This window comes from Rhamphochromis sp. 'chilingali' (genome assembly GCF_963969265.1).
Source record: "Rhamphochromis sp. 'chilingali' genome assembly, chromosome: 20".
Lineage (NCBI taxonomy): Eukaryota > Metazoa > Chordata > Actinopteri > Cichliformes > Cichlidae > Rhamphochromis > Rhamphochromis sp. 'chilingali'.
Window position 1 is genome coordinate 19,121,639 of NC_137947.1, and position 24,583 is coordinate 19,146,221.

The following is a 24,583-nucleotide window of genomic DNA, read 5'->3' on the forward strand; positions in this document are numbered from 1 at the left end:
GTATTTTTATTTATTTATTTCACATTTGATTTATAAAAAAAAAACATTGGTAAGTGAAGCTGCTCAGTAGCCTACTTTCTTAAAAGCATTTCTCATCGTATCTCTTATTAAATTGCAGTAAAGACAAACCGCATCAACTGTCTCCTATCTTCGGAGCATCCACTGTGAGAGGCGGTACCCGCCTGATTCAGGCACATAAAAGTCACTATTTATATGATAAATTGGACTTGTGTTAATAGTTGACTAGCTGGGCTACGTTTACCTTTAAAACCGCCAGGATAGACGTTTGTGTAACGCATATTCACAGTGACTTTGCAGATACTCCACTCCCCGTTTTTGTCTTGTTTTTACATAACCCAGAAGAAAGTAAGACTAGTTATGACTGCGAGATTACCGCCCCCTTTGTCTCCTTCTGATATTGTTGCTGTTAGACATGTTTTCACAGAAATGTTGCTCTCTTTATTCTCAGAAGCCAATACTGGAAGCCATTTCTAAATCCTGGCTTTCACTGAGTCGCAGTGAATAAAGGCTGTGATGACAAATGATGGATCTCTTGCAGGTTAACATGTCAGCATCTTTTGCTTTCTCAGACAGCTATTTGGAATCAACTCAAGATCTTTTGATCTGTTTATTTTGTCATGTATTGAAGAGGTTACAGGTTTCACCTGCCACAAAACTGCCTCTCAGCAAATCTTAACCCCCCCCCCCAAAAAAACCCCACCCCAAACACGTGTGTAGATAGAAATGGCTGTAATTTCTTTAGTTAAAGCAACATGTTTGTTAAACCCCTTTAATTAAAGCTGAAAGTCTTCCGTTTCAATCACATCTTGACTTTTTAGAATTTAAAATCTACTGTTATGTAAAGAGGCAGGACTACAAAAAAGTGTCATTATCCAAAAACTGATGGGCTCATTTGTATATAAATACTTTTTCAAAGATTCCAGGTGGTTGACATCTTTTACCACAGTGGAGGAAATTGTTATTTGACTCCCTGCAGAATTTGTAAGTTGAAATTTATAAGTTGGAAAAATACCACACAAAGAAAGACCCAGCAGAAACATCTGTCTGTAATCTTCACTCAGTGAAAGGGAAATCAATTTATAACTTTTATGTAATGTCTGTTTTTTTGTTTTTGTATTTTTGGTTGATATTCTGTCTCTCACCAATAAAATGAAACTACCATAAAAATTTGAGACTGCTCTTTTTGTTGTAAATGAGCAAACGTACAAATTTATCAGGGGATCAAATCATTATTTCACCCAATGTATATTTTTGTCTGGAACCTTTGGTTAGACTGCTTTAGCTTTCAGACACAGGGCAAAAAAGCTCTAATAAATGGAGAATTGCGGAGGATCTTCATCAAAAACAGGAATCTCTCTTTGCTGATTATACAGGTGCAAGTTTTTGACCATCGGGATCTGAATCTGACTTTTGTCCTTTTGTTTCACCGGATGTTTCCCATTTTAAATCTCATGTGAGTCTGTTTCCTTTACTCTCTCCACTACTGACCGAGTGTCAGCCCAGAGGGACCATTTCTGCTGGTTCCTTTTGTGGTTTTCGACTAAATGCCGTCCCTTTTTGAAATATGATTAATTCATAGACTGTTATTCAAACTGTAATGTTTGAATAGTTACTCCTACACAGCGCATTGGATTTTAAGTGCAAAGCTTTGTGTGCACCTTCAACAACAACAGCCACACCTGTGCACACATGTACTGACTAACTCTGTCCTCCTTTGTTGACCCGCAGCACCTGCAGCTCCATTGCAATCCAGGAATCCTGGTCATAAATAAGCACAGTTTTCACTATACATAGTTTTCATTGCATTTTTCTTGAGAAATTAAAAGTTCAAACAATGTCTTTTTTTCCTTGCAAATATATATAAACAAAAATAATACAGACCAACATGAATCAGCACTGTTAAAAGCCTGAGCAACACCCATGTCAGTTACATAACACCAGGCTGACTACCTAAGTGCTCCACCTAGTGGTGGCAGATTTTAATCACCAAAACTACACTGTTCATAGAGTAATTACTGAAGCGTGGTCACACATTTCAGATGGGACTGATCTCTACACTTTATCTGATATTTTTCTTGTATTGTTTTGGTGGAGCTCCAGTTTATTAAATGACCACACTCTGTGGCCTGGAGAAAAGCATGAAATTGTTTGTTTTTTTAAAGCACAAACCCCCCCCCCCCCAAAAAAAAAAAAACAAAAAACAAAAACCCAAACAAACAAAAACCCAAACAAACAAGGATGATCATTTCATGGATATTTAATTGAAAAAGTTATTCACATTTTTTCTTCAGATGTTTCCCTTTACACGTGCCACATCAGTATTTTGATACAGACCTGACTCATCGGACATATAAAAGGACGGCTGAGAGTTTTGTTCAGTGGTCTCACTGCTAATTTTCTACAGGCCATAGTCATAGTCAGGTTTCCCATCAACATAGGTCTTGTAGAAGGCCTTGTAGGTGTCTGTGCTGTACATGGTGGCTTTAACAGCTGGATCCTCCCGCATGCGCTCTGTCCACTTCTTCAGCTCAGGTGTACCATCCAGACAGCTAGAAGACAAAGAAAGTAATTTAAAGAAAACTGAATGACAGAACATGAATACACAGATAAATGAAAACGTTAGGCAAATGAGACGTTCTGTTTCAGTAATATAAATATTCAGTTTGATTTAAATAGCACCAAATCACAACAGCAATTGCATCACGGCGCTTTATATTGTAAAGTAAAGACCCTACAATAATACAATAAGAGCAGGTTCCATTAATAAAGATGAACTAAGATTTAATTTTAACCAACACCACTCTTACTTAAAAAACACAGGCTGAAGCTGTTGGACTCAAACTCAGTGACTCAAATGCTGTTGCAAACATGCTATGTGAACAAGGCAGCATTCAATGTAACCACACTCGTCAACTCGTAACTATCATCAAGTGAGATTAATGCATCAGTAAAGTGTGCTAAGCACAAATTTAGAGTTTTCCCTGTCAAGGAGCCCACTCTTCTTTTACCTTATTTGATCAATGTTTGCAAATTATGCTTAACACCATCAACATCTGTAAAATTCACTTTGCACTTTCAATTTTAAAGAGGCAAAATAAATATAACTTAGGAGTTCTTAAGATCTGCTCTTCCCTGCAGCATTGCTTTACTTGGAGCTCCTTTTGCCATTATATGGATTTTATAGTGATTCTTTATGGGTCCCTATCAGCAGTTCCTCTGATAATGTCTATGACTAAAAGGAGGCCGCATTCGATTGATCCACATTGTGTGGCGAAAGAGCGAAATTATGTCATGTGTCCCCCTTTGTGCATTGAGCGCAATGCAGAAAATCTGTCTTTAATCCAACACTGTGAGGCGTGTAGTGTCTCACTGGGTTCTCAAGTTTTGACAAGCCAACAAACACAAAGAAAGCCTGAAAGTATACCACTTGCTTCATAGCATACCCTTCTGGTCTCACAAAAGGAACAATGACAAATAGCACTGATCAATGTGGGAATCCCTCTTCTTTCTCTTGTCTAAACCTTTGTATAGTTAGGTTCCACTCAGATGACCTCAAGTTTCTTTAAATTATTGTATGAGTTAAACATTCATTTTAAACACCCTTTAAACTTAAAGACTGCTACTTACTGTTGCAACTCAAAGGTCTCCAGCCTCTCAAACCAAGGCCACATCATGTAGTCAATCATTGTTATGGAATCACCACCAAAGAACTTGGTCTTCTTGTTAGCAAGGTCCTATGATTGAACATTTTTGCCTTTACAAGCTGTAATATTACATTTTGAGTTAATGGACAAAGAAACTACGGGATTCAAATACATTACCTACCTTACTTAATTTGGCTAATTTTTCTTTCAGTTCAGCTTCCAGTCCAGAGACATCCTCTCCATTCCTTCTACCCATTGGGATCTTGTAGAAGTATGGTGTCACCTGTAGAAAATAGTGACATTACAATTATTTGGTGATGGTTGAAAAACAAAAACCAAACCCTTAACATTTTTATTAAAGTTTTCATGCAACATACTTTGGAAAAGTGCTCCAGCATCATCTTTTGCTGAGCCTTAGCAAAGGGAGAGGAGGGAAGCAGCTTCTTTTCAGGGTAAACTTCATCCAGGTATTCACAGGTGATGGGTGACTCGTATATCACCTCACCAGCAGGTGTCTCAAGCGTTGGGACAAGACCAAGAGGATTCTTCTCAAGAAACCAGTCTGGTTTGTCTTTCAGGTGGATGTTGACGGTGTCATATCTGAAACACAAAAGTACCTACGTTATGTTCAGTGAGTGGGATGAGATTTGTAAAATCAATTGTAATAAAATGCATGTTTACGTGATTCCTTTGGCATTCAACACTAATCTGGTCCTCTGGGCAAAAGGGCAGAACCTCATGCTGTACAGTCTAATGTGGCCTTTGGGCACTGGACCAGGTGCGGCACTACCTGAGGGAAACAAGAAAAGCTTAAAAACTAGAATAAAAAAATACTGAGGTGGAAAGACTTCTGAGGGTCATTCATCAAGTTATTTTTTGATTTCATTAACCACTCCGAGAAGAAACTGTCAAGTATTACTGCTTTCATTTTTTTGTTTGGGCTATTTTTCTGTTATTTCTGCACAGTTATTTGTCACTAGAGTTAGACCTAGGACACAGCAAATTTATGTTTTAGCATTTCGTCATAGCTGAGACAGAAAATGTGATGCAGTTGTAGACTGGCAGCTGTATGCTCTTAATTTAGTCTTTATTTCACAACACGTTTGATCAGTGGCGGTCTTAGCCTGTTTGGCGCCCTGGGCGAACACACCCTCTGCCCCCCCCCTCCTGCCCCCACCCCCCCCCCACACACACACACACACACACACATTAAGGATTGTCCATTGACATAAAACTGTTGTCGGACCCATACTGAATTTCACCAGAGAAACACACACACACACACACATATGAAGAGAGAGAGTATGCATAGTATGCAAACAGCTACCAAACAGCCATCATAATTCATCATACAATGAGAACAGGACAAATCAACAATTGACAATGTCTAATTAATATTAAAACCTGTAACATAATGTATTGTTTGGAGTTTAGTCTGTTACTGTTGCTATTTTTACCATTTCTTCTTGGAGCAACTGTAACCCACATAATTTCCTTAGGGATTAATAAAGTATTCTGATTCTGATTGTTTCAGGATGACCTGCCATTATCCAATGACACGTCTGCTTACCTGCATCTTTTGCTCGTTTCTCCTCCTCTTCTTTTCTATTTTTTCTAAACTGAGCACCTGATGGCTTTGAACTTTTCTTGTCCATCTTCCATTGGTTTTAATTTTGCACTCCAGTATGAACACAAATCCCCCATATCGAGGAGCACCACAACATAACCTAACAGACCTACACCTTAGTTCACAGATTCACTTTGTCTAGGGTGTATTTCTGGGATTTCACACAACCCAGGATTCAAATCATGAATACATAATGGACTTGGATTTACATCATTATGAATGAAATGTGCTCTATTTGGAAGCAGCAGGGCCGCTCCCCTTTCGACGGGTTGTGTGTGTGAGACTTTAAATCATCAAACTGTAAAATATAAATTTTAAATTGTTATTGATCCCTTTACCCCTGGTCCTAAAGTGCATATTTATTTTCTTACTCTTCTTATATATATTGTTTGTTTACTTGCACTGCTCTGGAGCCTCGTCGTCTCGTCTCTCTATATACTGGACTGTATGTAGCGGAGATGACAATAAAGTTTTACTTTGACTTCAGCAGCAAGCAGGCGCACCGAGGGCTCTCGCGCTCACTTTTCGCATATAGAATTTCGAAAAAAACATTGGTGCAAATTATAAGTCTGTATCATAATGTCTGGTGTTTTGTTTTTATTTTGCGAGTTGGTTATTAGTGTGAATGCTTGAAAAGCATTCACAGTATTGTTCTTCTAATCTTTATTAGATGCTGCTCCAGCCAGCCAGTGACTCCCCCGCCGCCCCGCCCTCTCCTCCCTGTGCCGGAAGCAGCAGGAGCACCTCGCAAACGGAGGGCGCCCTTATTCCAAGCAAATAGCAATAGAAAACCGATCGGTGCCTATGCCATTTCCAGTATGCACTGGCATGACGTCGGGGCAGCATGAGTACGAGCAATTTTTATTTTTATTTATTTTTTTACCGATGCCCGTGATGCCCCCCCCCCCCGCCACGATGCCGCCCCGGGCAACCGCGCGTGTCGCCCATATCAAAAACCGCTACTGCGTTTGATGACACATACTAAAAATGAGTCCATTAAATGGGCTATTTGATTTGCAACTACAGTGTATCTGCGTTTAGCTTTAGTGTTGTATCTCGTTACTTCCTAAATTCTCCCCTGTAATCAGTTCAGGGCAGAGGAAAATTCATCAATAGAAAGCCTCCAGTTTTAGCCGAGTAACAGCGTAGGTCTTACCATTAGCGAAACATTTTTCAGTGGACATGTTGCACTTGAAGTGGTAGACGAAGAGCCGAAACGGTGACCGACTACACTTGACCGAGAAAGAAAGTCAGAGAGCAAGCAGTATGGCTGATTATTAATTTTATACACTATTTCCGTGGTGGGCGTGTCAAACAGCGCCTCAGCCAATAGTGTGAAAGGCGGGTTACTATGGTTACACAACGCTCTCCCGGTTGAAAGTACTTATAAACATTGCGTAGTTTGGCTTTTTTCTTCTTCTTTTTAATCGTAAAATGAACGAGTTTGGAAGTTTAGAACTCAGGTATGTTGTCGCTGCAATTACGACACTGGTTATTTGTTAACAATTAACTGATATTGGATTGTTACAGGTGGATACAAGGTTTCGGAAACAAAAATACCGAGTTTGTTGAAAATAAAACAGTATGCTACACATGTGGGAATCATATATGTTTCCTGAATTTGGAGACAAGGACGCAAAACGCGTTTCCGAGTCCTGGCAGAGGCATTGGTGCATTGACAGCCAACGGAAACAGTGGGATTTTTGCTTTTTCCGATGAAAAGCTATCCCCGTCGATATATGTGTACAGTTTCCCTGAGCTTCAGTTGAAGAATGAACTTAAGGGTAAGGCAGACGTACTTTAATTTGTTAAACTGCCACATTTTTTACTGTAATCCTGCCAAAGATGTGGACTTTTGCTCATTCATCTCTTTCTTTAGGAGGAGCACAACTGGACTACACATCTCTGGCATTAAGCCACGGTGGTCCATATTTGGGCTCCTGCTCCTCTCTTCCTGACCACATCATTACTGTGTGGTAAGCCACTCAAAGCAGAACACTGCCCTATACTGTGTACCATGTGTTTTCAGTTACTCGGGCTGAGCGGCAGTGTAATAGTAATCATAACCTTCTGATGCAGGAACTGGGAAAATGCTGAGCTACTTTGTTCTCAACCACAAGCTGGACAGGATGTCGTTTCCTTGGCATTCAACCCCATGAATTGGCTTCAGCTTTGTTCCTTGGGCACTGCTTCACTCACTGTCTGGAATATTGCAAAGAGTGACAGCCTTCATGTCCTGCAACCGAGGTAAACGCAATACAGCAAATGCATGTGTTTAAGTTTCTTTCAGCCTTGCTGCAAATGCATGGAAGGTTGAAAGAAAGTGGGGAAAGTAAAGAGTCAAATAATAACATATATGTGCATATCATATTTGTCATATTGCAGTACAATTAAGCTTCCAGCACCTGGTGGGACCTTTAGTGAGAGCCAGGCACCATCCTCTCAAAATGTCAGCAACATTATGGTAACTTTCTAGTTTGTGTGATATAACTGCAGTTTTTAGATCTTTAATTTATCCATAAAACAATTATGTTTTCCATGACCCAGCTCTACATGTGTTTGCACAGGCCAAACTCCACCAGAGCACCAGAGCCAGGCTGACTCCTTCTGCCATCTGCTGGACAGCCACTTCAAAGCTCTATGTGGGCTGTGCTGAAGGATTCCTGCTTCTTGTTGACCCAGAGAGCCACTCTGTCTCTGTCCTTTTCAATCCTACAAGTAAACAAACCCACACTTGGATGTGGAACATATTTTTTACCCAATTCAGAGACTAGAAAACACATTGGACATATTATTTGTTCTTCATTTTTGTTCAGGTGCTGAATCTATCCCTGAACTCAGAAGAAACAGCTTTCAGCGTTTAACTCCTAACAACAATGGTTTGATTGCTGTAGGAAAGGTACAAGCCCACTCAATGGTTACTGTATTAATGTATACAAGCACATCAAACATCAGGCAATTTAATATTGTTCTGTGTTGCAGGAGAGCGTGGTACACCTGCAAATCAAAGGGAGTCAGATAAACATTGCACAAACGTGGAAGTTAGAAAGACCTGTCACAACTGTGATGTACTCTCCTGACTATAAAACATTACTTTTTTCCTCTAATACCGTAAGTACTTAAGTGCGCAGGAGCATAACATGATATAGCCTAAAATATCCAAATAATAATATGTTACATGACAGAAAAGAACAAACTCTGACACCTCCTGCTTTTCAGGGGCAGATATATGTGTTGAACCCAGCCCAGTCAGATAGGATTGTGAAGATCTTCGATGTTCTCAGTGGCAACTTTGTGACAGCAACTCTCTTGCACAATGACAAGAACATTTGTGTGGTAAAGCATCTGTGTTGCTCAAGAACTGCAGCGTCTTGTAATTTGGGCCTGTGTCTCTTAATGAGCAGTGATGTTTGTGTTTACATTGGTTGCAGTCCTTGAAGGAGTCTGGAGAATTGCAACTGTGGTCCTCAGATGGCATCTGCATCAGTTCTCTCTCACTCCAAGTGGAGGTCAGATTGCCACCAGGAGAACTTACAGGACAGAGCACTTTAATATAAAATGTGTAAAATTGACATTTTTAAGAAAAAACACAAGTCTCTTTGTCTTTAGGTGACATGTCTGGCCTGCTGTCCTGTTGCACACTATGCAGCTGTAGGAACAACTACAGGAAAAGTGCTCTTTATTGACCTAAACCAGGAGCAGAGGCCTCGCCTGGTGCACGAGGTTCTCCTTTACCACAGTGCTGTTGATCATTTAGTGTAAGTATCTTCCATTTTTGTGATGCTTTCACGGGCATTTCAGTTAAAAACTGCACACAAAATTATATTATATTATATTATTATATATTATTATATTTGTGACATGGAAGCATGAATTAGAGGGTGACTTCTTCTCCCCTTCTGCTCAGAAAAGCAAATAAAAATGTGTTTACTTTTACAGTTTTGATCATGACGGGCACTATCTTTTCACCGGTGGCTCAGATTCACATATCTATGTCTTAGAAGCTAGGCCGTCCAAGATGTTTTCAGTCATAGGGTACACAGGTAAATGCTTTTATTCTTACTCCTTTCAAAATATTATAAATCAACATTAAATTACAGCACACATCAGTGTAACTAGATAAGAACTGTCACACACTGTAGCGTTGCAGAAATGTGTGGTCCTACTACTGTAACCAATGCAATGTGTGGGTTTATTTTCCAGTTCTTTCTGGATGCATTTTGTCTCTTTCCGCTCAGTGCAACAGGGACATGAACGAGGTGAAAGTTCTTGCACTGTGTGCTGGTGAAGAGGACAGAAAAAAGGACAGTAGCCTGCTTACATTGCTCTCTCTGCCTACCCAGAACCTTGGAGGTACAAAACTAAAAGTGTTGATGAATTCTCTACTTAGTCTCTAGATGTTTAAATCATTTTAAAACAGTTTTATGATAGGACAGAGTTGTTCTTTAAAAAAAAAAGAATCTGTAGAACATAAATTACTGTGGTACCTTTTTAAGAGCGTGAATCCCTCTTGAAAAATAGTAGGATTTTTTGGCAGTGTCTCAGAGGCAATGTGAGAATCTCAAGTCTAATAAATGAATCATTAAATCATGGGGTAGGGTAGTAAACTAAGGCAGTTAAAAAAAATGTAAACATTTAGCCAAGGAGGGGCACTGCATACATGAGAGGAGTGAGGTTTGAGAATCTGCAAAAAGCAAAAATTCATTTTGAAACCAAAAGTTGAATCATCTCCTGTGGGCGAGGAGAGGTTTGGAAGGTGATTAATGGAAATAAAGTACAAGCGAAACTTAAGGATCATGTCCTGGTTCCCGTGGTTTCCTTTATATTCCACTTACAGTACTGTGAAAAGTCTTGAGTCACCTATCCATTCTTTATGATTTGTTTCCAGGGAGCAAGGCTTTCTTGTCTTTTCTTAAAGTGGTCTTTAGCAGTAGTTCTCCTGGCTTTCTGAAGGTCTTTTGAGTGTTATGTTGACATATAACAAAAAACTTTGGAACTTCTCACTCTTATTGCTTGTTTATGCCCTGCCCTTATCTTCAACGTCATGCTGCTCTGTTGTATCTTAATTGCCCCTTGGGGATAAATAAAGTCTTTCTGATTCTGAAAGAATCAGTTTTAAATTGTATCTTTAGGACTTTGTTATTAGCAGCTCGTTGCAAAGGCATGAATTTTGCTTCCATTTCTTTAGTCAGATTTTAAAAAGTCCCAAAAAATGCATTTTGAAAGGCATACAATTTTATTTTTTCTTCAACAAGATGATTCCCAAAGGTGATTCCTTTTAGCTAAAAACTTTGGATATCTTGACATGGTGTACAGTGTGTCCTTAAAAAAAATTGAGGAAACTTGAAAAATGAAGACAAAAGAAGTGGGAGGACTAAAAAAACACACACTGGGACACTATGAGCCATAGATCATCCTCCCCAGAACCCACACCTAAACATTATGGAAACCACGTGGAATCTTCTTAACAAAAACAAAAAAAAGCAGCCATCATCCAGAGAAGAGCTTTAAATTTCCTTCAAAAAACCTGGAAAATTACTCCTGAAGATTACTTAATGAAATGACAAGAAGGCTGCCTAAAAGAGTTCATGCTATATTGAAGAATGAAGCTGGGCATACCAAATATTGACTTTAAAGATTTGATAGAACTGTGGAAACTGTTCTTGTCTCATGTACTATATTTCCATTTATGTTTGCACGTTTCACTGCACCTATCTCCCATTGTAGGAGCAAAATATAAAGAACTGGGAGACAGCCTGAGATTTTAAACAGTACTTTACACAGGTTTAATAAACGATGAATGATAGGCTTCTTCTTGTCTTCTGTTCTTATTGTTTTAAGCCTGAAAAAATGCATTATTTATCCATTATGTTTTATTTATCCAAGGAAATATCTTGGCAGTGTTCAAAACAAGGAACCGACACTAGACCACGTTCCCATAATGGATTAATAGTACTTAACGTGATGTATCACACAGAAATGTTTAGACATGTTGTTACTGACACAGTTAAAATGAATACAGCGAGTGAACAGTTTACAAAATCACACCCTTTATTTATACAGCAGACTGGAAAACTATGTTGGGCAACACACACAAAGACACAAAGAAGAAGCAAACACCAAATTGAGAGTTCTAATACTAACGCTGAGATGCTAGTTTGCTTTAAGGGGCCATCTTTGAGATTAAAGCGCCAGAAAAAAAACAGGCTTGGCAGTTTGTAATTCTCAATTTATCTGTTTTTCATTGCATATTACAACGTGTCTGCTGTTCTGCAGGTCCAGATAGTATAGACCGACATGGTTGCCTGTCTTCTCACGTCCTCAAAGTGTTCACATTCACCGTGCCTCGTCCACTTACAAGCTGTGTTCTGGGATTAAGTGAGATCTTTGCTTACTGCCACAGGAGTAAAACACTTCAGCGATTTGTACTTCCTGAGGTTTGCTGCTGTCTTTTTTGGCTTTTTTCTTCTCAAATCATCTGTATAACTAAGTCACAGCATAGCATCACTCTAATTTGTTTTTGTAGTTTTACATACGTAATGGTCTCAGGTGTGCATTTTGAATCTTATTATTCTACTCTCTGATCTGTTCTCTCAGGACAAAGGGGATCTCTCTGATCAACAGGGAGTCGAGCTGAAACCAGTGCAGGAAGTAAGGGGTCATCCACTGGGCCCTGCCTCTCTTGCTCTCTCCCCTCACCGCTTATGGTTGGCTTCTGTGGCCCGAGATGGCTTACTACGGATTAGACAAACTGCGTCCATGGTTAGATCTCATTTAATTTCCTGTTTTTCATTTTTACTGTGAATGTTTTTGAATCCTGCTTTTCATTCCCTGTGGCGCTGCCACACCTCTAGGAGCGGTACATTGAACTGCAGTGTCACTCGTGCCGTCTCGGTGGAGTCCGGAACGTGTCCTTTTCCACAGACGGTTGCACACTCCTCACTGTAGGCCTCAAAGATGGCTCTCTTGTGTGCACTAACATCAGGTAAAACAAGTTGCACGTCACGCTTACATAATGCACAGATGTGAACAGCAGAGGGAACCGTTGCTCACAGTCACCAATAGGCTGATGAGGGTTACGTAAGGCAGGGCTTTTTCTCTATTATAACTGGCAATGAAGGACAAAAGTAAGTAAATATAACTTAGTGTCCAGGGGAATATCAGCAGGAAGACAAAGATCTAATAAAATTCACAGCACAATCTTTCCTCAGAATAACATCCCACTCACATTCCACATCTGACTACAGCAATTGTTCCTGCATGCTTCTGTTTTCAAGTCGTTTTTATCTTAAAGGTTTTAGTGCTTCAGAAATATTTTGTTTTGCATGCACCATTTGCGAGATCATGGTGTGTATAACCCACTGCCTATATTATTTATATAATAATAATATTGCGAATAATCTGTAAATGTAACCCCAATTGACCAAGCTATATATATAATGTTTAATTTATCTGTGACAGATACTCTAAAATGTTCCCATGTTATTAATTATAGTTTCAATTGTTTTTTGTCAAAAACACAAAATTTACAAACAAAATTACATATTTTAGGCAATCCTTGTGTGACTTTTATCTTTGTTTCAGTACTGCTAAAAAAGACTGACTGAATTAAGGATTGACTTTATTAAAACATGGCAGTATCATTTTATTGGCAAACATATATCAATGCTTTTGTTTAAAGCAAAAGCTAAGAAAACATCTTTCCTCTCGATTCTGTTGTGTTTTAAATGTTTTCTGACGTTGAGCTGTTTTCATTGTCACTTTGGAATCTGCCTCAGGGTGTTGTAGCGGAAAAATGTCACTACTGTAAGTCTGTTAGCCGTGGTTCGCTGCAAGCAGACCTACTCATAAATTTCCATCTTCTCATCACTGATTTAGAAGTTGGAAATTTACAATAAAATCAAAGCCAGTAATGTTAAAAACGGGTGTGCATGCATGTTTCTGGGATCACAGATGATGCCACATAACAATCCATCATATTTTCAGTAGGATACTTTCTTTGAGAAACAATGAAAAGTTTAATTGTTTCAAATTCAGATCCACACTAGAAAACCTTTTCATTATGATCCATATAAATATACAGCCTGGGCCATAAACAGACCTCTGAGGTGATAACCCTATTCTAACTCTGTATTTTAGAGAAGGAAAAGAACAGATTTTTTTAAAATACGTTTTTCTTTTGTGCTTCAAGTAAAATTATTATTATTTTTGTTCCCTGATTGACAAAACTGTATAGAACAGTTTAATTGCACAGTCCGATCGCCTAGGGTTAAAGTTACATGCTTAGGCTCTACAAAGATTCATTGCACCATTAAACCTGAGGGGGTTAAAGGACATGCTTGATGATAACATATATTTTTATTAATAGCAACAAATTCCATGAAAAGATCAAATATTATCTGTGCAACCAAGCTGTGTAGTCTGTTCTCAGAGATTCTTTTGTCTAGAAACTCTTAAATGGATTTGTGTGCGCTGTTACTTGTGCCTTCATTATGATCAATTCACCGTTGACTGCGGTCTTCTCTTAAAATGACAGCTGATAAATACCTTTGCATATTTTTGTGTATTTCTGCTTGGGTTCACACAGAGTTAAAGGTGGGGATGTCAGTACGATGAATGAAGCTACTCAGTACAGCAAGTCTACGGCTTATTTCTTGAAGAATATCTTTGATACTGAAAATCCCATCCTGATTAACTTTCCTGTGTGGGGTCAAGTGTCTCCGGTTGGCACGGAAACTCTAGAGGTAAGTAAGGTTAAATTGATCCATTGCGTTCTGTTTTACTGTAAAAACATGCTCTATTTGCTCAGGACAATGGGCTAAAGCTATTAACTAACTGCAGTCTAGTGCTGTAAAAGTTTCCTTTGTGCAGACTTCCCTGCTTCCATGGCCTCTAGTAGCTCAGTGCTGTTTCTTAACTTCAGCTGTTAATGATTTTAATGTGGTAGGAAAAAAGTAAATGTTTTTCAATGCCTCACAACTCAGTTCCCAAACTACAGCCTCCAAATCTGAAGGAACGCCTCCCCGACAGAGCTTTAACATAAACAGATTTAAGTTATAATGTTTTGTTATGCACGTGACAAACTTATTTTAAGCACCAATTAAACCTAACTTTTTCTTCTTAAGAAAGGGCCTGATGTTTTTTCGTTACTCCATTTAATACACTGTTTTAATTTTCTTATATTTTGTTTTTAAAATATGTTTGTTACTGGATTTTTCATGTAGGTTTTTTGTTTTTAGCTCATTTCTTTTAATTGTCATATATGTCTTTAATTTTTTTTAAATCTTTTTTTGGCCATATTGTACTTTATTACTAAACTATTCAGCTTTTTAAGCTGGTTTGTTAGAGGCTGTAGTTAAAGTTTTGGCTGTTGTAACATGGGAATTTTCCAGCTCTTATGCTAAATAAAGTATATCTTATCAGTTGTAATAGATATAAACTGCTATTTATTGCTTGTGTGCCATTTACTGTTTACTTATCTAAATCTTTGAGTTATTTTTATGTGTCATAGGTCAGTGGTGGACCATCTGTCAATGTGACAGAGCGAGATAGGGACGATAACAACCTCCTACGTGCTCCACCTTCACAGCCCACCTGGCTGGAAAGCAGGCGAGAGGGGGTCAGTGACTAATATGCTGTGATATTTGTGGTGGTGGAATGACATCTGGATGTTGTCTACTATTTTTAGATACTTATTCTGCTGGGGGGGGTTTCTACGCGCTTGCAGATTGGAAGGTTACAAAAGTCCCCTTTGCACCAGTGTGTGGTATCTAGCTGGAAAAACAGCTGTGTGGTTTTTGGCATGCAGTCACTCTGTGCAACAGCTTGATTTATTTTTTTTATGGAGTAAGAAAACCAATTAGCTATAGGTATAGCGCAGTAAAGAACATAAACATGTGTAAGAGCATGTTAGGTACTTTGTCACCTGACAAAGAATTTTGTTAACAATAAATTGATGTTGAAGGTGTGGCAGGTTTTTACATTTTAGGTTTAGCAAACCTCACTGATTATCTTATCACACATCGGAAAGAGGCACTTTCTAGTCTGATTTATGCTACATCTACCACGGCGTTGTGGGTGGGCCTAAGGGGCCTGAACCCACCCACTCCACTAACAGGCCCACCGTGATAAGATGAGTAAGTGTCTTAGTATTTATTTTCAGTTAATACAAAGGAAATATTTAAATAAATAAAAACTAAATGTGTTTTCCTTTATATATAAGTAAAAGGTGATATTTATGAAGTTATCAAAGGCAAATTCTGACCAATCACAACAACCCATTTCACATGAACCATGACCTGATAAATCTGAGGGAGCACATCACAGTTCAGAGGTTGTTCAGCAGAGGATGAAGAAACTTCTCTGAATTTTTCTGATACGATCATGAGGTTTTACTCAGTTTGATTCTGGGATTTTGGTCATACTGAACCTTCACGGCTTCTTTGTTTCAAAATATTAGACGAGTCTCAGCGGGGACAAAATAAAATTTGTCCTGAGAACTGTTAAAAAATAGGTGGCCTGTCTGTTTTATATTCTCTTTCAATGTAGAGGCAGTTTCTATTGGGTTGATGAATATACAGGGCAGTGCTGTTTTCTCACTGTTGTTATAAGTCAGTGTAGCTCACCCTCTCATCCATAAGAGGATTTATTTGTTTCTTTGATTACACTTTGGATCTCTGTGTTTAAGAGGATGAACATATTGGTCTTCACAATCCACAGCAAGAATATTAATGATAGATTGAGTATTGTTTTTTTCATTTACACATGCTTGTGGGTACGCGCATGCACCCACTTGTAATAAATATAAGCGTCAGGATTAAAATCAACTTCTATAATTACTTTGTCCACAATCGGGATCCTGGCACTGACTCTGTGCTACAGGCTGAAGTGTTTTCTTTTCTTGTCAGTAATTACTATTTCTAATTTGAATTTTTACGAGAGATTCTCGATTCTTGTGAATCTGACAGTCTACATGTTGTCAACAGCTTCTAAAAGAAGATCAAGAGAAATACTCTGAGATGAAGAAGAACCTGATGGAAACCATCAAAGAGTTACGCGACAGTGTAAGTGAAGTTTATTACAAATGCTGGTATTAAAAAGATTAGGAGAAAATTATAATGCCCATGCATAAAACCTGAAAGAATTTAACACAATTACTGTGTCAATAAACGTTTTTCAATCCACTGAGAATTCTCCGTACTTACAACTATACTTAATACCTGAACAAAACCTACATACACGTAATTAGAGTGATCTAAAAACAGATTTCATGTAGCCAAAATACTCCATATCTAAAAGCTAAAAACTTTATGGTAAATACTATACAGCAGATAAAGCATAACATGATATTTGAAAAAATGATAACAGTTCCACAAAGAGTGGGATCCCTGCACTGTATTTCCTGTGATGTTAGATCCAGGAGATGATACGTGACAGTGAGAACCAGCCTGAACACTTTAACCTGGATGTTGAGGAGGAGAGGAGACTCGAGGCCATGGTGGAGCAGGAGGTCACAAGGGTACTGCTACACACACACACACACACACACACACACACACACACACACACACACACACACACACACACACACACACACACACACACACACACATAAATGGGATGACACTTTAATTCTGAATTCGGGTGATTGTGAATTTGTTTCCCTGTTGTAGGTGAGGACGGAAATTGAATGGGACATTGTAGAAAAATGTTACCTCCGTGATGTCCTAAAGAGAGAATGCTGGGATACCATGAAGGTCATCGGCAGAACCATAAAGGTGAGAAGGGTCAGAAAAAAACAGCGAAACATCACACTGATGACTTTTAACATTTTTTAATCATCGCAGTTTCTTTTTCTCTTGTCTGCCGCAGGCCTTTCACTCTGACCTTGAAGTGCTGAACTACCCTCTGAAAGAGCAAACAGCAAAAGAACTTGAGGACCTTTGCAGGGTTCAAAATATGAGGAAGTTAGAAAAAGCTGCCTGCAGCGTAAGAAAAACAGATCCAGAAGCTCAAACAGTTTAGATTCTGAGTAGCACTGCAAAGAAAGGCACATGTGATGAATTTGAACCAGTTAAATCGTGTTGCTGTTTTGAAATGTGACACAGAAATGCAGTAATGCAGCGCTGAGTGGAAGCTGCGACAACGCAGCCTCCTCTGTGTTTTGGGTTTTCCTCTCTGGAAATACATTTTATGGCTGAAGCGTTCAAGTCAAAACAAGTTTACAGCTACAAAATGATTGGATGCCATGAATCTCAGTCCTTCATCTGACCTTTCACTGCAGTAGCATTTTGAAATGCTTGAACACATGCCAGTCCACCATTGTTGAAACTTTTTTAGATTTATAGCTGTGTGGCTAAAAGTGAGTTGTTTCGATAGTTTTATCTTAGTGCAATGTCCTGTGGATGAAGTTTATAATCACATGGCCACAGATTCAGTCCTCACTGTTTATCTCAGCCCTTGTGTCCACCTTTAACCCTCAGCTAGGCAACCTAAAGAAAGATCTCAGTGCACAAGAAGAAGAGGAGGAGAAGAAAGTCCAGGACGCTGAGACTGCCACTGTGACGGGGAGTATCTCGGCTCAGTTAGGATATTCAAATCCTTATGTCTACGATCAGTTCAGCCTGAAAACCATAGAGCAGAGGATCAACCAGATTGTTTTGTTACAGGTGGGAACCTGTTTCAAAAAGGTGCAATAATTATGTCTTTATATTCAGGGAATATCCAGAACTGTAATTAAAACACTTTCTTAAAAATAATAATTATGGAAATAAAGAGCAACTTCATCATATTGTCATGCTGATCATTAATAGCAGGTTTTCTTTGCCCAATTTCACTAATCTGCACATTGCAGGATGTGATTTATCGCGTCAAGACGGCTTTCAACGCTGACTTTGAGGCATTACACAAGCAGAAGATGAAGGAGCTCAAACGTGTGAGAGACAGGAACAAGCACATCAGAGAAATCATGCTGCAGCTGGACATGCACGAGGAGCTGTGGGAGCCCAGCCTGACCAACAGCGAGTGGCCAGAGAGGCTGCTCGCAGTGGAAGTCTCTGAGGTTACTGTCCTCTTGAAACATCTAATCAGTTCACAGAGGGTTCAGAGAAAGTTCAGGGGACAAAGCATCTGTACAAGTTGAACTGCTCGTTTGTTTGTTTGTTCTTTTACCAAAGTGTGAAATGGTGTGTGGTTTTTGTCTTATGAGATGTCAACTTTGTCCAACTCCAGATAAGAGCTGAACGGTACCTCACAGCGGAGCAGAAAGAAGAGGAGGAGAGGAGAAAGCTGGAGGAGGAACGTCGTTTGGCTGCCCAAGTATACTGCCACAAAACAAAAAAAATATGTTTTTGTTTTTCGGTTTTTACATGTTAAAATACTTCCATAAAGGATGATTGCTTCGATGGTGAGGATAGCTCAGTTCTGCCATGTTAATGGGTTTTGTTGTTCTATTGTTCAATTGCAGGCTGATGATTCTAGAGAAAGGGCTCTTGATGACATGATGGATGGAGTACTTGAAGTGAAAAAAGAGGACATCTTGAAAATGGTGACCATCAAAACATTTTTTTAAGACATTAATGCTGAAGTAGACCAGTAGACAGCAGAACACAGTATGAAATATTATCTACTCACTTCTTTGATCAATCTGTTAATTTTGAGATTGTCTCCAAATGCAGAATACAATTAAATATAAAATAGAGTTTTATGTTAAATGAACTGGTACCTATGAAGTGCCCTTCTCCTCTTAAGCCCGATTCAACCGGGCTTAAGAGGAGAAAAAAAAAACAGTATAGTTATAAACACACACACATTCATGTAGCACTTTATTCTGTGCCTTTGAAAATCATGCTTCAGCACCTTGACTATTGCCGCTTTGACATGCAGACTAGAGTAGCCAGGAATTGAAACACTGACTTTTTAATTGTTAGATGATCTGCTCTCAAGTGGGAAGACGGGGTTTCGGGGGTATATGGTTGAATAAGACATTTGAATGCTGTTGTAGAATGTAATTCAATTTAAAAAACAGAAAACCAAACCAAAACAGTCTTTTAAGTGAGAAGATAATATAAATAAATACAACATGATGTACTTAGCTATTTAAAACTATACTGTTTTTTAATTACTGGTAGTTATAGATAATAATGTATTCTGTAATTAGATAATATAACATATTAGAAAGCTGGTCCACATCTCATGTCTTTGTTTCATATTACATACAGTCTAGCCAGATGAACCACGTGTGTGTGTGTGTGTGTGTTAATGATGTCGCAGGATTTCTTTCTTTTTTTTAAAACTTGAATTCTTTTCTAAGCAGCGTCAGTTAAATTAGACAAATGAGCAAGAAGGGCACATAGTTTCTATTGAATTTACTCCACAGGAAATACCTCTGCCTGAGTTTGTTTTGACCAAACCTGACATTCAGTGGAGTGAGGAGGAGAAAAAAGTTTTCAAAGAGTATGAAAAGAAAGCCAAGGAGCTCAGCGAGGAGAAGGAGAAGTACAAAAAGGTATTACATAAGATGCTCTTTTTGCACTGATCTGAATTATAATTCACTCCTGATGTGAATGGTAACAGTCTGTGGCCTGTGTTGTTGCAGCTACTGGAAATTGAAATAAAAAAGCTTCACCAGTCCACCAAGGAAGCGACCGAAAGGTTTGATGAAAATCTGGCAAAGCTGTTAGAGAAGAAAGTGAACTGCACAGTAGCTATATACCAGGTAAGCCGTCTCTTCTCATTTGCCCCTTGCAATGTATTTTATAACATCCTGCTTAAAATTGGTTTCGGTGTATCTTACAGGAAGAGCTCAAGATCACATATCTCGTTGAGTCAGTCCTCAGAGAAGAAGAGATGAGAAGCCAAGAGCAGGAGCTCAAGCTCCAACTTGAAAAAATGTTGGCATACAAGGTCAGAAAACTGGTGCACAGTAATGCTGTAGGAATTTATGAGTGCCAGCTTCACACTCTGTTCTTTGTGAGAAATGGCAGTAAAATCATCCAAAACTGTAGAACAAAACCTTCTCTTCGTTCAGGCATGTTTTTTTAAGAGCTAACCTGTGTGGCACACTCATTTTGTAGGCTTCAAGACTGCTTATCGCTAATTTCCATACATGCTTGTCTCCTCTAAAATTGGTTCCTCTGACAGGATGAAACTGAGGAGAGGTTGAAGAAGCTGGAAGATGAAGTAGAGTTGTTACAGGAGACGTATGACAATGTTGTCCTTGAAGACAAAGTAAGCCAGCTGATTAAATACCGTACTAAAATCATGGCTGAGAGAGATGGCAAACATAACACAATATAGTAACCTAACGTCTGTGTCTCTGAAGTCGCTGGATAAAGACTTCAGGAGGGCATTTTCAGACCTTCCGAGCCATATGGTCGATTGCCTCTATAAGATGTTCAAACGCAGACCCAGGTTTGTTTCCTGATTGATGGCTACGCATGAAGAAAATTACATAATTTGAGTTGTAAACTGTTTATCGTTTTTTGTGGGCAAATTTTCACCCCACAGGGCTCAGAAGATGAGGGCCCAGATGGACAACAGCAACAATTCTGACCCGTTTAAAGAGCATCGTCTGTGTGGTTCTCAGGCCCCTGATGCATTCAGCCAAATGCTCAGAGCCATGGACGAACTGGACGCTCCAGCGAACATACCAGAGGGCTTGAGCACAGTAGCCTGGGAGAAATTCTGTCACGTTCGCAGAGCTAAAGTAGAGAGCGAGCAAAAGGTATGACGACGAGGAGAGGTTAAATATGGAGGAGAGTTGCTGTTCCATTAAGATATGCATAAATGTGCACAATATCTTACTCCGGCTCAACTTATGAATAGATGTAAAAAACAACTATTTCCATTCTGTGCTTGCAGTCATGCACTCACTGCTGGACACGTCTTTTTCAGGTAAAAACAAAAGCTTTGACTCTCGCTGAGATGCAGGCGTTCCTGCAGAAGAAGAGAAATGAGGATAAAGCTGCTCAAGAGGAAATTAAAAATCTTTCTAAAGCGCTTGAAAGGTATAAATCAGATTTTTCACTCTGATTCCAAGCAGTTGTAAAACAAGCCTTAAACTTAATGACTAGTGTAAGTACATTAAATCTATTTTTTAATGGAAGAATGACCCGTGAGTGCTCCCCCCCCCCCCCCCCCTTCTGCTGTAGTCTGCACCGGAGGAGGACTGATCTCCTGATGGACACCATGGTCCAGATAATACTTAAACAGGGACAGGTGGAGGTGACTACCACAGACCCAACTGCTGACAACGCAGACACCGACTTCATGCTTTACCACAGGAGCGTCGTGGACAACCTGAGAAATGTCATCAGGGTCAGCCTTTTCCTACTCTCATCACAAAGAATTTGATTTGATTCAAACCAAATTGGTCAAATTCAGGTGGTTATGGTGTCGTTGCCTGCTACTGATTATTATCGCTATGCTCAGACACTTGCAGAGCAGAAAATAACATCCATGGTGGCGTGCAAAGACGTGCGTAAGGGCATGATCCAGCTGGAATGGGAGAACAAGGTGATGAGGAAGCAAATAGAAGACCTCTACGACAAGGAGAAGAATATCAAGATGCTACGACTCTCAGAGGAGCAGCAGAAAATGACAGTAATGTAGATTCTAAAATATGCTAACACTGCCTCTTTTTAAATGTTTTATTCTAAACTAAACTGAGACAATGAATAGGCATTACGCTGTATAATTCCAACTTGTGAAAACGTTCAACATCTGCTTAAAATAATAACAAAATGTCTGCGTTTGAGGTTAAACATTAATCCCATTTGCATTTCTGGCCAAACCTCAGGCGGTGATATGAAGGCAGGTATTTGGCAGCATCACATGTTTTGCGGGCAGCAAATTGTTACCATCCTCCAGCACAGATGGATGATCTTTTATTGAAGACACACACCCTATTCACGCCAGCTCCCCACCCTGTTTTTTTCCCTTTTTCAGCTCTTAAAACTCTTACTCAATAGGCGGAGACTGGTTGGAAGATTATCCTGTCCTTCCGTTCTTTTTTTTTTAAAATACGTTTTACTTTGTTTACAACCTAATTCGCATTGAACACGAGTAATATCACAAGTTAGAGCGCTGCAGTTGAGAAATAAAAAATACAGATCAAATGAGTCATCCGTCATCTTATTTTTAACAAGTCAATGAGCATCGCATGTGTTTCCAGGCCTGAATGCCAGCTTCCGTTGGAAAAAAAAACTTCAGGTAGATCTTTGGTGGCCATTTCCTGCCATTGTTCAAGCCCATGAAACCAACCAACTAAATCCAAAGTTTTATGATGAAGGTGTTTTACTTCAACTGTTGTTGGATGCTGATTTTCTGTTCTTTCACTGCACACTCTTTTCTTTTCAGCATCGCAGCAAGTCAGATCAAGAAAGTCACACATCCAAGCAGATTTCCAGTTTGGAGAAAAGTATTGCCTTGATGGAAATGGTAATAAAACAGTAGCTACATGTGTGTAATTTGTGCAGCTGACTGTTCAGATAAAATGTGCATTTTTATTTCAATTTTATGCAATTATGCAAATGCAATTATTTTTAATTTCAGACTCATAAGAAGAGTGTGCAGCAACGCTTAAGAAAGATTGAACAGTTAAATAAGCGGGCAGCAGCAAAAGCTAAAAAGAGCGCCGATTTAGAACAGCAGCTCCCTGAAATGCAGGTCACCGTGTCAGAGTTGAGACACATCTGCAAAGCAGCAGGTAACGAAAACAGCCATTTCAGCTCTAATTAAACACAATGCAAATGGGAGTTTTCTTCATCTTCTAGCATGTTTGGTATTTAGCTATGGCAGAAAATGAGGCTGCTGCACGAGAAGAGCGCTACCAGGAAATCGTTAAGAGGAGCAAGTTGAAGGAACTCGCCAGAGCTCAGGCAGAGAACCTGGCTTTCCTTGGGGCAGAAGTTGAGCGTCTCACCATGAAGAACTTTCCTTCGCTTGATCAACTGAAACACTAATGAGCAAAGCTTTCTTCTTCAACAGATTTTTACGGTTTTATTTAAGCTTCTCTCAGCAGATAAATTGAACATAAAGTGTACAACTTGAACTGTAGCAGCAACAAATTAAACAATAAACAGGACATCTGAAATGTGATTGTTCCCCTGTAACATTTTATTAGGTAGTGAAGTCGTCCTCTGTGCGGTCAAAGTGCAGAATGCTCTCATCCAAATTGAACAGGTCAATCAGCTCAGACAAGCTGGCTTTTCGTCCATCAATAGGGACTTCTGATTGCAGTTCATACAGCGCAGCTTGAGCACAATGCCGCCACTTATCAATCAATGTTTGGAGATGAGTCAAATCATTCTGTGGGAGAAAGATGGGAGAACCTGTCGTGAGAAATTGCCAGCTTTGGTTTAAGTAACCAAAAACATATCCCATTATGTTCCATTTAAATGTCGCCAATACCTTGCTTCTGTACATTTTAACCATCTTGAGTCTACGTAGAGTCTCTGTTTTGTCTTTCACCTCCTTCCTGAGACGTTGTGCAAAGTCTCCTGAAGGATATTGTGTTGATTTGGGAGCAGGCCCAGACAACGTTTTACTCCCTTCTCTCTCCCCATTTCTGTTTACATCAACACTGCTTAAAACCACTGGAGGATTATTAACGGGCTGCTGGCAATCTGCTGAAACTTGTTGGCCATTCTCCTCATCATCAACACAAAGGCGTTTGGCCACAGAGAGGGGAGAGATGAAGGAGCGCCTGGATCTCTTCAGCCTCTCCCTCAGTGAGGCACTCAGCTTCGGTTGATGCTGTGGGGGTGACAGGAAAGAAAATGACTCACAGGGAAAGTGCATGGGCAAGTTTTGATAGTTAATTACAAAAGTTCCTATAAAGTCAACCATCATGCCAGGTTATATTATGTAAGACAAATGGTGCTTAAGCCCTTCTAACACCTTACCTTCTCTTTGTAGTCACACGGGCTTGACTCTACTGAACTACATGGTGAACAACAGTCCCTCTGTAATTTAGCTGCTTTAGGTGTGATCTCCATCGCTGAAACTTGCTTTGAATCATGTAAACTTCATAGTTTGGAAGGGTAGTTTAAGTTAGCCAAGTGGATATCGTTAGCTAGGCACTTATCCATTTATCACATTTTAACAGACGCGGCTGAAAAAACAAAACTACTTTCAGCACTTACAGTAAATGAAGGGTTGTTAAATGCTGCTACAATAACCACTGAGCAGCCAACAACTTTCACTAAACGCAGACTGAATCAGAAAGCTAGGACCGACGCGAGACTTTTTCCGTATTTTGCGGCTCGAAACCTTCGCAGTCTGTGATTGG

At 39.4% G+C, this 24,583-nt stretch overlaps 3 protein-coding genes across 5 annotated transcripts; 1 reads left to right on the forward strand and 2 right to left on the reverse strand.

Moving 5' to 3' along the window:
• Nucleotides 1-2,260: 2,260 nt before the first annotated feature.
• On the reverse strand, nt 2,261-6,602 carry LOC308388176 (glutathione S-transferase omega-1-like). Its single transcript, XM_080868727.1, has 6 exons — nt 6,449-6,602; nt 4,347-4,455; nt 4,043-4,265; nt 3,847-3,948; nt 3,649-3,755; nt 2,261-2,570 (listed from the first exon to the last, which is right to left on the reverse strand). The coding sequence occupies exons 1-6, from the start codon at nt 6,474-6,476 to the stop codon at nt 2,420-2,422; spliced, it is 720 nt and encodes a 239-aa protein (XP_080724853.1). The 5' UTR covers nt 6,477-6,602; the 3' UTR covers nt 2,261-2,419.
• Nucleotides 5,998-23,265, forward strand: cfap43 (cilia and flagella associated protein 43). 3 transcript variants are annotated; one of them, XM_080868725.1, is made up of 38 exons: nt 5,998-6,140; nt 6,823-7,076; nt 7,172-7,268; nt 7,372-7,539; nt 7,678-7,756; nt 7,860-8,010; nt 8,109-8,191; nt 8,275-8,403; nt 8,512-8,628; nt 8,724-8,801; nt 8,902-9,050; nt 9,232-9,335; nt 9,496-9,645; nt 11,569-11,729; nt 11,890-12,054; nt 12,147-12,277; nt 13,880-14,036; nt 14,804-14,911; nt 16,278-16,355; nt 16,706-16,810; nt 16,965-17,069; nt 17,164-17,280; nt 17,775-17,960; nt 18,146-18,352; nt 18,523-18,609; nt 18,758-18,838; nt 19,670-19,798; nt 19,889-20,008; nt 20,089-20,196; nt 20,434-20,520; nt 20,615-20,703; nt 20,800-21,016; nt 21,187-21,299; nt 21,444-21,609; nt 21,724-21,894; nt 22,651-22,731; nt 22,846-22,999; nt 23,067-23,246. In XM_080868725.1, exons 1-38 carry the CDS (start codon nt 6,097-6,099, stop codon nt 23,096-23,098), a joined length of 4,758 nt encoding a protein of 1,585 aa, XP_080724851.1. In that variant the 5' UTR covers nt 5,998-6,096; the 3' UTR covers nt 23,099-23,246. The 3 variants fall into 3 exon arrangements, with proteins under 3 accessions (XP_080724851.1, XP_080724849.1, XP_080724850.1); XM_080868723.1 differs by having other exon boundaries at nt 5,999-6,140; nt 23,083-23,265; XM_080868724.1 differs by lacking the exon at nt 5,998-6,140 and adding an exon at nt 6,608-6,755 and having other exon boundaries at nt 23,083-23,265.
• Nucleotides 23,266-23,393: 128 nt separating this feature from the next.
• On the reverse strand, nt 23,394-24,583 carry sfr1 (SWI5-dependent homologous recombination repair protein 1). Its single transcript, XM_080868731.1, has 3 exons — nt 24,198-24,583; nt 23,704-24,048; nt 23,394-23,601 (listed from the first exon to the last, which is right to left on the reverse strand). Exons 1-3 carry the CDS (start codon nt 24,288-24,290, stop codon nt 23,413-23,415), a joined length of 627 nt encoding a protein of 208 aa, XP_080724857.1. The 5' UTR covers nt 24,291-24,583; the 3' UTR covers nt 23,394-23,412.